General features: G+C 35.9%; 1 protein-coding gene across 1 annotated transcript in view; it reads left to right on the top strand.

Moving 5' to 3' along the window:
• Window positions 1–2,304: 2,304 nt before the first annotated feature.
• The window catches only part of Gabrg1 (gamma-aminobutyric acid type A receptor subunit gamma1), a 75,015-nt gene continuing 62,357 nt past the window's right edge, over window positions 2,305–14,962 (top strand). The window contains exon 1 of the mRNA XM_050150026.1: window positions 2,305–2,491. Coding sequence (XP_050005983.1) covers window positions 2,388–2,491 — 104 coding nt within the window. The 5' untranslated portion in view covers window positions 2,305–2,387. The remainder of the gene's footprint in view (window positions 2,492–14,962) is intronic.

Here is a 14,962-nt window from a genome sequence, read left to right as displayed (position 1 = left end):
ACAACCTAGGCCCCCTAGTCACTAGTCACACCATATGCATATGGCTATTTTATCTTGTCCAAAAAAAAAAAAAGACTTTTAGAGTCAAATTATCAAGTTGTAACAGTACACACTATAATGGCTTTTTTTTTTCAGATAACAAAGTGCTTACATCCATTTTACATAGATTAGAATGAACTATAATTTACCATTCTAGCTACAGAGAGTGAGACTTTTTTAATCCACTACCTCAGCACATTTTGGGGAAATTTTATTTTGGAAAGTGTAGAAAACTCCCATTGTCATATCCCTTTCCGTTTTATGAGTGTAAGTATACCATCCAAGGAAACATCCTTCACCTTTCCTTTCCATTAATTTCTGGGAACTGCTGTCAGCTCTTTCCAGTAACGTATGCAAATAACAAAACCTTTTTGAAAGTTTTTGGTAGGATGGTCTAAGATTACTGTTGTAGAACGTTAGACTGTATCATCTTTCCATTAAAATGTGGAAAAACCCCATTTAATATTAGGAAATGCCAGGAGTAACCAGAAAGTATTTGCTATCCACTAGTTATTTCCAGGGAATTAATTCCTGCCTCACTGGTTAATCATATCCTTGAATTTATGTGTCCACCCTGTGAAATAGTTAAATAATAATGCACAACACATTGTTAATCGACATAGAAAAATAAATAAAAACAGCTTATTTATATGGACGTCACAGGCTACGTAAATACACTTGCTCCAGAATCTATTATAATGTACTTTAATTGCTATTTGTATTATTATTAGGTATGAGCTGCTTTAATTAACATACTTTATGGAAGAGAAAAATGCTAAATAGCGTGGAGTAAGAGAATAGGAACAAGGAAGATCACTACATCTTTTTTAGATGATAGGGAGTCAGAGAAAAGAAAAATACTGCAATATCTGCTATTCTGGGCAACAAGAGAGGAAGAAAAAAAGGGAGAGAGACAAAGAAAGTCTATCAGTCTGTAACCCCGTTATGCTCATCTGGTTCCTTTAATGGATTTCAGAGGCTGTTGTAGCAACAGTTCCCTTGCTGCCGCCGTGCATGCACAAACAGTTACTTCTGCCTTGAACTGTCTGCTTCTCAAGTAACTACACGGTACATTTCATCTCATCTCTGAATTTGGGCATTTCCAGGTGGTGCGGAGTGATTAATGATGAAGCCTAGGACCCCCATCCTTGGGCGACATCCCTGGGAAGCAGGGATTTAGCAAGGCGTAAAGGCAGAAGATGGCTGGGCACTGAGCCCTTTTCTCCATAGCCACGGTCTTTGCAGTACAGTTGTTCCAGCTGCCAGAGGCTTTCCGGTTGCCATGGCAACCCTTGGGCTCTGTTGAGAACTCAAAGCAGAGCCTCTGAAGTTAGGAACCAAACACAGAAGCTCCACAAATGCAAATGAAATGCACTTGAGCAGGGGAAACACAACAAGAATCGCCCGTGTCATATGCTAGGACGTCTTTGACGGCGGAAGCTAGTACAGTCAGTTTTGTGTTTGTAAAACGAGAGAGTTCTTGCCTGGTATTCTTCATTACTGACATCTTCCCGTGATGGGAGATAATGCGTTGCAAATCGGCACACTAGAGCGCAGGCAGTAGCAGGGGGAGGGACCGAAACGTGCTTAACGGGAAGGCACCCAGACGGCTCATTCATTCACTTGAGTTTTACATTGTCCACCTCTAGAGAGCTCATTTGTGCAGGGCATTGTGTCCCGTCCCACATCTGCAAAAAGAAACAAGACACTGTCCCGGAATCAAAATTAAGTAACGATAATTACTCAAAAATAACAGGATTCTCGCGAGCCCGAAGAAAGTCTATTAAGCTCTTTCCACAGAGGGAGAGTTCCCTGGGCGTTCTTTTGAAGGCAATTTAAAAAAAATTAAATGAATAAATAAGTAACTAAAAGCATAAATAAATAATTCCTAACTCAGGAGAGGGGAGAGGTAGTGACCAGATACATTCCAATATACGGAAGGGCAGCAAAATAGCGGCGTTTCCCTTGGGAGCCCAACTGTCAAGGCCACGCCAATATTTCTTATAGGCGCTGGAACGGAGAAGAGGTTTATTTTTCTTTCATTAAAAAAAAAAAAAAAAAAGCGGAGCTCTTTTCCCCCACTGGGCTGGGCTTGATTTCTAGTATGGTAAACCCCGCCTTTCCGGAACACTGATTGGTCCAACTCGTTTTGAGATAATTTATGCCGGCGTCCTCCTCGTCTGATTGGCTCCTTGGCTCAGTTCTTCTGGGAGTCGCATCCTACCTGGTTAGGAGGTGTCCTGTCTTTCCACACTCTCCCTTGTACTCACTGGGAGGCTGCTGAGGCTTGAGACAAACTCTGGGCTCGGGGACTGAGCTAGCAGAAGAGGGACCATAAAAGCGACCTGATGGGTTCTAGGAAAACCTTCCTCTTCTCTCCTTCGCTCCTGTGGAGTCAAACTAGAGGAGTGAGGTTGATGTTCCTGTTACTAACCCTGCATTTGGGAAACTGGTGAGTAAATTCAACGACTTGAAACTGTCTCCTTTAATTTATTTATTTATTTTGTCCCACAATCATTATAAGAAATTTGGATTTTCCCGGGAACATGTGCAATGTTTGCCGTCATTGTATTTTCTGATCTATCTGTTTACTTGGAGACAACATGAAATCAGCCTTTTCTGAAGCCGGGGTGTTCACTTGTTTTTGAGTTCTATCAGGTTATAAACTAATAGAGGAACTAGAAGTAGAAATGACTTTCCTGCTGTATTTGGAATCAAATACTGTTGACAAACTTTATGCATTTTAAATAATTTCAGAAACTTCTTGTTACATGTTATCATGTATATACTATTTGTATATAAGCCAATATTGTGATTTTTTTTCTCATTCGTGTTGGGGTAACTTTCTTAATTAAGTCAATCTTTTATATGCTGTATTTGACCACGTATCTATCAGCTATGAAAAAAACCACATATCTCAGAAAGAGTTCTGTGTGTTTCATTAGAATCACTTTTGAAAGTCTTCACTGTAATCGGTTGCCTACTAATTGAAATTAATAATACTCTGAATGTCTTAGCTGCATTTTTGTGTGATCATACCAAGCACAAATCTGCAGTCTGACAGGAACAAGAGAGGACTGTAAAACATATCAAAAACTTTGAAGTTGTGCTGATAGTGAAAGAAAAAGCTCACACTTGGACTAGGAGCAAGCAAAGTGTGGAAGAAGTTGCAACGTTTGCTTAAGACATATACTCTTTAATAGCTTTTTAAAAATGTACTATCCATGCATTGCATTATTTGTTTTATATACATTTACGTTCAAGGTTGTGGCATTTGATGCTTTAGTGCTGTTTAGAACTCCAGTAAAGCCAAATTACTACGAAGATAATTTTATGTAGATTTTCCTTCTCTTTACCAGTAGATAGAACATCTGCAAACCCTCAGAATGTAGGCACTGAATACGATCATAATTAAAAGTGGCCTTCCTGGATTCAAAATTTGATATTTGGTATGTTTGTGTTTCATTTGGGAATTGCAATTTTGTTTATATTTCTGCCTGCGTATTTTAAATGTTCTCAATGTACAGACAATGCAATAAATGTTTCATCCTATCTAATGTCCAGTAATGGGTTATGTCCTTGAATATATCACATTTATAGATGGTATTTAAGTAGAATGGGTACTTTTGCACCACTGAACAAGTAAAATCAGATTGGCCCACTGGTTTTCTGGAGTAACAACTTGCATGCTCTTTTTGTCTTTATAGCTGCACATTTCTATGTAATCGTGTAAGGATACTGTCTCACAGAGAGCGTATTGTCATCCCCAATAGATGCTTCGTTTGGAAGAGTTTTACATTGCATTCATTGTTGCCAGCTTCCAAACTCTCATCAAGCTGATACAGGGTAAAGTGTGCTGTGGTGCAGTGGGCAGGGCACTCACTGGGTGTCCTACTCTTAGGTGCCACAGCTCTTTAAACACATTCCATACAACAGTTTCTTCTGTAACATGTATTATAGCAGTAGACCACGATGACATCTCCGATTTGCAATGAAATATGCAGTGATTGAAGGGTCTCTTCACAGGCCTGAGCAGTAGTAAAGAGGAAAATTCTAATATGACTACCACTCCCTATTTTTTACTGTATGTTTGAAAGACTGAAATTAAGTTACAAGGTTCAAATTTATGAATAATTTATTTTATCTTTATTGTATATATAAACTGGATTTCTTTGTCAGATGAACAAATAAATATTGAAACAAATATATATATGTATACATAAACACACATATATATGTTGCTACTATAACTATGGTTTGAGTACTTGGGTTATGAGTTTTTATGACTTCGTTTTATATAGCAGACAAATTTGTTACAAATTTTATATTCTTTCAATATAGATTTGGAGAAAATTGGCATCAATACTTATAAACTATGTATGATCATATATATATATATTGTGCCCTCTTTGTGTGTTCATTTGTGGCTTCTTTTTATAGCAAATCACAGACAGTTCTGTTGGAAGGAATTTCAATGTCATACTAGTTTTAAAATACACACTCAATGCCATCTATTTGGAGATTAGTAAGTTGGATTCTTTTTATATAAATTCAATGGGCAGGTCTTGTCTCCATTAGTTTCCGTGAAGAGTGAAGGGAGACAGTGTATTGACTTTCCTCATTGCTGAATTATGAAAACGGATCCTAAAATCTCTGACCTGTTGTATCTAAAAGCTCTGACCATGGATGCTGTTCTTCATTCTCCAGGAGAATCTGTGGCATCCTGACAACTTGGTTCATATTTCATCTGCTTGATTTCACTCTTTGTAATCTTGAGACAAATATGAGTGTAATCAAGTTTAGAAAGAGTTTGAAAAGTATCTTGAGATCTTAGGTGTTCTAAAATGTAATCTAAATAGTAATCTTTGTCTAAGAAGTTACTTGAGTAGAAAACCAAAGAAATTCAACATATTCATCCAGTTTTCAATATTAAGTTCAAATGCACTTACTTTTAAAATGTATTATTTTAGGTTATTTCATAAATAAGTTTTTGGGTGTTGTGCTTAATAAATGATTTTTCTTCATGTTTCTGGCTTTTAAAAACTTACTTTTGTAGTATAAACCAATGCAAATGTTACACAATTACTTGTTCAAAGGACCCAAGGAAAAACCGATTTTGAGATAAGATTGCAATTGATAAAAGTCCCCAATTGAAAATCTTTTAAATTACCCAAACACAAAATCCAGGCCAGTTGCTTTCCATTCTACAGATTGAAACACCTGTTGGCTAAGCAGAAGAGGAAATGCTTCATACTGCATTCAAATTTCATAAACATTTTGTATGTATATTCATGTTATTATGCTTGTTTATGAGTATAAGAATAAAGGTAGAGCCACAAGGAGCTAGAGGAAAGAAGGTAGGATATAAAGCTGAATAAGGGCTGTGGAGGTCGTGGTAAAATGAAGGTCGCATGTGGCAAGTGACTTCCTAGATGAAAGGGAATGAGTGGGAACAAGCTAAATGAAATATTTTAGATGAAAATTGTACATGGGAGGTATCAAATGAGAATTCTGATCTTTGTTGTCCAGTTTCAATTTCAGTTCCACTGTCACTTCTTCCTGAATGATTTCAGACAAACTTTTGGGGCACAGAGAACTCATTTTTCAAAATTATTTCAAGAACATTAAAAATATTCAGGAACAGGACACAACAATTTGGGAAGGACATAGTAAAAATATTCTATAGACTCATCATAATTCTCATATTATTTATCTTTGTTAAAGTGGTTTGAAATACAATAGAATTGAATATCGAATATTAGATATTATTAAGTACCCAAATGGAGTATGTTTCTTTGCTTGGTTCTATATGTGGTATATTAAAGAAATGTATCTTTCTTATTGTTCTTCCCTTAATGGTGAGATCTTGTAACATGTCCCTTACCAATGTTGGGATGATAAATGAAATTTATTATTTAAATTCTGTTTGAGAAACTATATGGTTGAAATTTCATGGGTGCGGCTTCCCTGTCACATCTAAAGGACCCTATCTAGCAGAAGGTGTCCTGATTCTTTGGCTTTAACAATCTTTCATCTCCTCTTCTTCCATTTTCCCTTAGCCTTAGTGTATGGGTTGCATTGTACATGTGTTAACTGGTGATGAGGTACTCCATGGTTTCTGCATTTTGGTCAGTTGTTTATCTCTACAATCTTTTTAATTTGTTGGAAAAGGAAGCTATTTGATGAGCATATACTCTTACTCCTGAGTATAAAAACAATTATTGAGAATACAGCTAACTATTATATTAGTTTAGGAAAAACTGCTAGGAGGCACTCCTCTAGTGTTTATGATGTCGTCAGTCAAGGGTAGTTGGCTAGGTTGTAGAATCAGTCATTAATTCCCTCCTATTGAGTAGGCCTTAAGTATGATTAGACAGCTGTTGGTTACCCTCTAATTAAATAACTCATTATTATACCAGCAGTGGTTTCTCATCAGTTGGTAATTGTTGTGGCTAGCTGGCTTTATGATGGATAGGAACAGCAATTGCTTTTCTCTCTTGGCAGGTTACACAGCAATTTCTGATAATACAGGAGCTAGCACTCAAAGAGGCTTTCAGAACACTCCCAGCTTGGTTGCCTCAAGTCCTGTGACTGAACTGAATGTTGTCTTACCTTTGAAGTAAGCCAAGAGTAATGGTAATAACCTATGATGTTTCAAGAGTCTATTTGACCCACCTGACTAACTCAACAGGCAGTGTCTCCTTACTGATATGGGAGTTTTGTTAGATAGTCTGTGGCTACTCATTATAACCTCATAATGAGTAGCATTATGAACATTGCCTCATTCAGGATAATTTTTCTAGTTCCATCCATTTGTCTGAAAATATTATGATATTTAATTTTTAATAACTGAATAATACTCCATTGTGTAAATGTACCACTTTTTTTTTACTCATTCTTCAGGTAAGGGACATCTAGGTTGTTTCCAGGTACTGGCTATTATGAATAAAGCTTCTAAGAACACAGTTGAACAAGTGTCCTAGTGGTAGGATGGAGCATTATTTGGCTATATGCCCAAGAGTAGTATAGCTGCATCTTGAAGTAGATTTTTTTTTCTCAAATTTTTGAGAAACTGTCAATTTCCAAAATAGCTGTACAAGTTTGCATTCCCACCAGTAATGGAAGAGTTTTCCCTTTGTTCCACATCCTCACCAGCATGAACTGTCACTTGTGGTTTTGATCTTAGCCATTCTGACAGGTGTAAGATGGAATCTCTAGGTTGTTTTGATTTGCATTTCCCTGATGGCTAAGGATGTTGAACATCTCTTTAAGTGTTTCTTGGTTGTTTCAGATTCAAATGTTAAAAATTCTTTGTTTAGATCTGTACCCCATTTTTAAATTGGACTGTTTGGTTTGTTGTGTCTAGTTTCTTGGGTTTTTTACATATTTTGTGTATTAGCTCCTCTGTCAGATGTGGAATTGAGAATTTATTTCCCATTCTGTAGACTGTCATTTTCTCTCATTGATGGTATTCTTTCCTTTTTAGTTGCATGAGGTCTCATTTATTAATTGTTGATATTAGTGTCAGGCTATTGTTGATCTGTTCAGGAAGTTAAGTCAGAGAAAGTGAAAATTAATTTTCTCCATGAAAGAGCTTCCTCTTAGTTTATCTAATCTGACTTCTCAGCCATTGTATATAAGACCAATCCTTAGTAGATTCAATTAGATATGCATATATGTAGTAGAATTTGTGGCTTCTCTAATTATGAAGAGCCTAGCCATATACATATAGTAAGGAAATCAAATAAGAAAAAGGATAAGATTTTGAATACTGCTATTTGCCTCATTTTACAAAAGGAAAGAGAAAGGCACAGATACTTTTAGAATATGTTAAGAGTTATAGTTTACTTAAGTGACGAAGTCAAGACAGAAACTCACATGTCTGCCCAGAACCTACATTCTTTTTTTCCGAAGAGCAGGTTTTATTGTTTTTATTGAGCTATACATATTTACCACTCCCTTTCCTTTCTCCTCTCTCACCTTCTAGGAGTGTGCCCTGCATCCCACACTCCTAATTTACTCAGGACATCTTGTCTTTTTCTCCTTCCTAAGTGGATTCATGTATGTCTGTCTTAGGGTTCTCTTTGTTGTCTGTGTTCTCTAGAGTTATATACTGTAGACTGGTTATCCTTTGCTTTATGTCTAATATCCACTTATGAGAGAGCATATACAATATTTATCTTTCTGGGTCTGGGTTAGCTCACCTAGTATGGTTTTTTCCTACTTCTGACTATTTGCTTGCTAATTTCAAGATGTCATTATTTTTTAGCACTGAGTAGTATTCCATTGTGTAAAAGTATCATATTCCTTATTCATTCTTTGAATGATGAGCATCTAGGTTGTTTCCAGGCTCTGAATATTTTAAATAATACTGCTATTAACATAGTTGAACAAATGACCTTGTAGTATGAGTATGCATTCTTTTAGTATTTGCCCAAGAGAGGTGTTGCTAGGTCTTGAAGTAGATTAATTCCCAATTTTCTAAGAAACTGCTGTGCTGATTTCCAAAGCAGATATATAAATTTGTACTACCACCAGTAATGGAGGAATGTTCTCCTTACTCCACATCCTCTTCAGCATAAGCTGTCCTTAGTGTTTTTGTTCTTGACCATTTTTATAGGTGCTATCTCAGAGTTGTTTTGATTTGCATTTTTTGATGACTAAGAAAGCTGAACATTTCCTTAAGTGTTTTTTGGCTATTTGAGATTCATCTATTAAGAATTCTTTGTCAAGAGCTGTACCCCATATTCTAATTGGATTATTTGGTATGTCTAAGTTTTTATATATTTTAGAGATAAGTTCTCTGTCGGATGTGGATATGATGAAGATCTTTTCCCATTTTATAGGCTGCTGTTTAGTATTGTTGACTATATCCTTTGCTTTACAGAAACTTCTCAGTTTTATGAGGTTCTATTTATTAATTGTTGCTCCCAGTGACTGTGATACTGGAGTTATAGTTAAGAAATGCTTCTTGTTTTGTACCAATGCATTCAAGGGACATTCCAACTCTTTCTGACATGAGGTTCAGTGTGGTTCGTTTCATGTCGAGGTCGTTGGTCCATTTGGAGTTGAGTTTTGTGCATGGTGCAATAAGTATGATTCTATTTGCATTTTTCTAAATGTTGACATCCAGTTATGCCATCACCATTTGTGGAAGATGTTTTCTTTTTTCCATTTTATGATTTTAACTTCTTTGTCAAAAATCAGGTGTTCATAGTTGTGTGGATTGACATCTGGTTCTTTGATGCTATTCCATTAATCCCCACCCGTTTTTATGCCAATACCAAGCTGTTTACATTATTGTAGCTCTGTAGTAGAGTTTGAAGTCAGGGATGGTAATGCCTCCAGAAGATACTTTATTGTACAGGATTGTTTTTGGCTATCATGTTATTTTGTTTTTCTGTATGAAATCAAGTATCTTTCTTTTGAGGTCTGTGAAGAGTTGTGCTAGGATTTTGATGGGTATTGAATTGAATCTGTAGATTGCTTTTGGTAAGCTTGCCATTTATACAGTATTAATCATATCTGTACAAGAACATGAGAGCTCTTCCCATTTTCTGATGTCTTCTTTCATTTCTTTCTCCAAAAATTTAGTACAGGTCCTTCATTTGTTTGGTTAGAATTTCCCCAATATATTTTATGATATTTGGGGCTGTTTTAAAGGGTGAAGCTTCTCTGCTTTCTTTTTCAGGCTATTTATCATCTGTATGTAGGAGAACTACTAATTTTCTTTGAGTTACTCTTGTATCGTGATACATTACTTTTACTTTTTCTATTTGTATCTCTTTGATTGCCTTTTGTTGTCTTATATTTCTAGCTAGAATGTCAAGTACTATGTTAAATAGATATGGAGAGAGTATGCAGCTTTGTCTTGTCCTTAATCTCAGTGGGACTGCTTTGAGTTTCTTTCCATTTAGTTTGATGTTGATTGTTGGCTTGCTGTATATTGCCTTTATTATATTTAGGTATATTCCTTATATTTCTGCTCTATCCAAGACTTTTATCACAAAGGAAAGTTGTGTTTTCTCAAAGACTTTTCAGCATCTAGTTAGATGATCATGTGGTTTTTCTCTTTCAGTTTATTTATATGGTAGATTGCATTGATAGATTTTTTTCGTATGCTGAACTTTCCCTGCATCTCTGTGATGAAGCCAACTTGGTCATAGTGGATGACTTTTTTGATGTATTTTTGGATTCAGTTTGCCAGTATTTCATCGTGTATTTTTGCATCAATGTTCATGAATGAGACTGATCTGTAATTCTATTTCTTGATTGAGTCTTGGTGTGGTTTTTGTATCAGGGTAACTGTAGCCCACCAAAAGAGTTTGAAAATGTTCCTCCTTTTTCTATTGTGTAGAACAACTTTAAGAATGTTGGTATTAGCTTTTCTTTGAAGTTCTTATAGAATTCTTCACTGAAAACAGCTGACCATTGCATTTATTTATTTATTGGAGACTTTTGATGACTGTTTCTATTTACTTAGAGGTTATAGGTCTATTTGCTTATCTGGTTTTGATTTAATTTTGGTAAGTGATATTTATCAAAATATTCATCCAATCCCTTTGTTCTCCAATTTTGTGGAGTACAGGTGTTTGAAGTATAACCTGATAATTATCTGATTACCTCTCTATCTATTTTTATCTCTCCCTTTTCATTTCTGATTTTGTTAATTCAAAAATTTTCCCTTTGTCTTTTGGTTAGTTTGGATAAGGGTTTGTTTATTTTGCTGATTTTCTGGAAGGACCAAATCTTTGTCTTATTGGGTCTTTGTCTTGTTTTCTTTGTTTCTATTTTGTTGATTTCAGCTCTTAATTTGATTATTTCTTGTTATCTAGACATCCTGGGTGAGTTTGCTTCTTTTTATTCTATAGCTTTCAATTTCTCTTCTCCTTTCTTTCTTTCTTTCTTTCTTTCTTTCTTTCTTTCTTTCTTTCTTTCTTTCTTTCTTTTTTGTTAATTTGCTAGTGTGGGATTTTTCAACTTCTTTATGTAGGCACTTAGTGCTTATGAACTTTCCTCTTTGCACTGCTTTCATTGTGTCCCATAGGTTTGAGTATGTTGTGCAGTCATTTTCATTGAATTTTAGGAAGTCTTTCATTTCTTCCTTAGCCCAGTGGTGATACATTTAAGCATTGTTCAGTTTCCATGTCTTGGTAGGCTTTCTGCAATTAGTGTTGTTGTTGAATTCTAGCTTTAAGCAATAATGATCCAATAAGATACAAGGGGTTATTCCAATTTTTTTTTTGTGTGTGTGTGTGTGTGTCTGTTAAGATTTGATTTGTTACTGAGCACCAGGAGAGGAAGCCTCAGGAACATAGTAAGCCATGCCAATAGGAGTGGCCTCTGGAGATTGTCTGACCACCAGTGCCTCATCCTCAATGCCGACTACAACCGGAGGAACAACTAGAGGTGCAATAGTCATGCCTGTACCAGAAGGAATGCCCATCTGAGTCGGGGGCCTGTAGGCACCCGGAGTAATGATTCCAGAAGGCTCTGCCTTGCTTATACTTCAAGGAAACTTTAAGGGAACCACAGCCCCCAGCTATAACAACTGGAGGTAAAGAGACACTCCTGAAATGTAAACCCCATCTGTTCCAATTGGAGGAAGAGATGAGTAGACAACAGGGTAAGAATACACCCAACAACCATAAATAACAATAAATAACAAACACCAGAAACTAGTGTTTGTACAACAGCAAGACATAAGCATCTTAACACAGATGAAGCAGAAGAAAATGACCATAAAAATAATTTTATGAAGATGATTGAGGCCCTTCAAGAGGAAATGAAAAATTCCCTTAAAGCAATGGATGAAAAGGCAAATAAAAATTATAAAACATCAGCAAAACCCTTAAATAAAACCAAGAAAAAGAAATCAAACAGGTTAAAAAATGCCTCCATACCTGAAAAGGTGAAATAGAGGCAATAAAGAAAAAACAAACTGAGGGAAATCTGGAAATTGAAAATCTAGGTAAATAATCAGAAACTACAGAAGCAAATACAAACAACAGGATATAAGATGAGAGAGAGAGAGAGAGAGAGAGAGAGAGAGAGAGAGAGAGAGAGAGAGAGAGAGAACATGGAGTGTTGAAGATATGATCGAGGAAATAGATACGTTGGTCAAAGAAAATGTTAAATCCAACAAATCCTTACTAAAAAGTATCCAGGAAATCTGGGACACCTAGAAATAACTGAACCTAAGAATAATAGGGATAGAAAAAGAAGTTCAACTTAAAGGCACAGAAATATATTTAATAAAATGATAGATGTATAATTTCCCAACCTAAAAAGGACATGCTTATGATGATACAAGAAAATTACAGAACACCAAATAGACTAGACCTGCCTTCCTTTAAAAAAGTCCCTTTGCCACATAACAATCAAAACACTAAACATGCAAAGCAAAGAAAGAATATTAAGATCTGGAAAGAAAAATGGCCAACTAACATATAAAGGCAGACCCATTATAATTATGCTCGACTTCTCAGTGGAAACAATGAAAGCCAGAACTTCCCGGTCAGGCAGCATTCAGACACTAAGAGACCACATACGCCAGCTCAGACTATTATATCTGGCAAAGCTTTCAGTCAATATAGACAGAGAAAACAAGATATTCCATAACATAACCAGATTAAACCAAAGCTGTTCTCAAATCCAGTCTTATAGAGAGTAGTAGAAGGAAAACTCCAATTTTCCTGGAAGTTAGCTACACCCACAAAAAACACAGGAAATAGAAAAGTCCACATCAGAAAACCCCAAAGAAGAGAAAAGCACGCACAATACCACCACCACCAACAACAACAACAACAACAAAAAACCAAATATAACAGAAACTAGCAATCACTGGTCATTAATATTACTTAATATAAATAGGTTCAACTCACTTATAAAAATACACAGGCTAACAGATTGGATACAAAAACAGAACTCATCTTTCTGCTGAATACAAGAAATACACCTCAACTTCAAAGACAGGCATCACCTCAGAGTAAAGCGGTGTTAAAAGATTTTACAATCAAATGAACCTAAGAAACAAGCTGGTGTAGCTATTCTAACATCTAACAAAATAGACTTCAAATTAAAATTAGGCAATAGAGAGGATGAAAGTCATTATATATTTATCACAAGAAAAATTCACAAAGATGAAATCTCAATCACAACAGAAATATTACTAAAGTTTAAATCATGCTTCCAGCCCCACACATTAATAGCGGGACACTTCAGTATCCGATTCTCACCACTGGATAGGTCTACCAGACAGAAACTTAACTGATAAATAAAGGAACTAACAAATGTCATGGCTCAAATGGACTTAACAGATATCTGTAGAATATTTTAGCCAAGCACAAAAGAATATGCCTTCTCAGCATCTTATGGATCCTTCCCAGTACCTAAATTCTAAACCAAACATTTCATATCACAAATACTTTGTAAGTCAGATCAATGGGTGTGGTTCTGAATGGAGGTAACTGGGGAGAGAAGAAAGAGACAATGAACATACTATATAATATCTTTATTTCATAATTTTAGGAGAAAAGGGGAGAAGAGAGAGTAATGAAAACCTATGGTAGTATAGTTGTGGGTTCATTGAAGCAAGCAAGGTAGGAAATCTATTATGTACCTATCACATGGTTCACTGACTCTCTTATGCAATGCTAGGTTCATTGTTTATGGAAAATGTTCTGCAACCTAGAGTACTTGATCATTAAAAATTTGCCACAGCGAAAAGAATTAAAAGTAAGAACTTACATTTTCGGTACATTTTGTTTTAAGAAGTGGTTACTTATTTCTCGGGGTTCTATAGAAACTTATGGTGAAATTTGTTAGGTATGGGTATACGACACACTAAACCAATAATGAAAGTAACAGGAATCAGAGTTTCGCTACACAGAGATAAAGGATGGCTCATCACCAGACCCATTCAAGCAGAAGCTTGTTAGAATGTTCCTGTACTCAGTGGGAGGCTGATGAGATTTATGGGTTTTATCTATTTTTAAGCAGTATCTAATTTTCTCAGTACTAAAATAGTTTGGCCAATTGAATTCTAATGCTTTAACAAATAGCCTTAGCTATTAATCCAGTCAATGAGTATTTCTTGTCCATTATTCATCCAACAACTATTTACTCAGTGCTCACCATGGGTTAAGCAGCATTTTGGAACCTGGTGCTAAAGTGGTAATCAAAAAGAAATAAAAAAAATAAAAAAAAAGAAATCCTTAGGTGACTTGTGGTTTTAAGGAATAAAAAAGGACATAGATGATACTCAAATGCCAGATGCCAATGGCAGAGATGTGGTGTGTTATTACTATAGAGCCTGAGTTCTCTTGCTCTGTGGATTGGTGATTTGTTGATAGAAATATGTAAAGCGGTGTTCCATATGCTCAAGGAGGTACAGCGCTAATGGTGAATACTCTGCCATCAATGCAAAGCCGAACAAAGACCATATTCTATGAGCTTTGTTAAAGCTGAGTTCAGGACAGAGTTCAGAAAGAAAACTTATGTGTGGGAGGTGATGTCAGTGTGTTTGGTAGTAGCGGTAACTTTATTTTGATCTTCTCATGTGGCATTAAGCATCAGCAGCCTTACAATATGGGTTTTTTAATTTTCTGTCAGTGAGGTTCTGATTTATAGGAATTATTTTCTCCCAGAAACAGCGTATTATGCAATTTGATATTTCTCTTTATGTTTTAATAACTGAATAGCAATGTTAAGAGACTGTAACAAGCATAGGAACATGGAAACACACTTAGAGATTCTGGACTCTAACTTTTGGCTGCTTGCATAGGTCAGAAAATCAGTGCTTTTAACTGGGTTTGAAGACCATTCCCTATGGATGGATTCCTTACTCTGTCTTGGTAAAGGGGGAATGGCCTGGTCCTGCCTCAGCTTGATATGCCAGACATTGCTAACTACCCATGGGAGT

This window comes from Alexandromys fortis, unplaced genomic scaffold, assembly GCF_014885135.2.
Source record: "Alexandromys fortis isolate MF-2015 unplaced genomic scaffold, M_Fortis_MF-2015_v1.1 scaffold_0, whole genome shotgun sequence".
NCBI lineage: Eukaryota > Metazoa > Chordata > Mammalia > Rodentia > Cricetidae > Alexandromys > Alexandromys fortis.
This window is presented reverse-complemented; position numbering and strand designations above follow the sequence as displayed.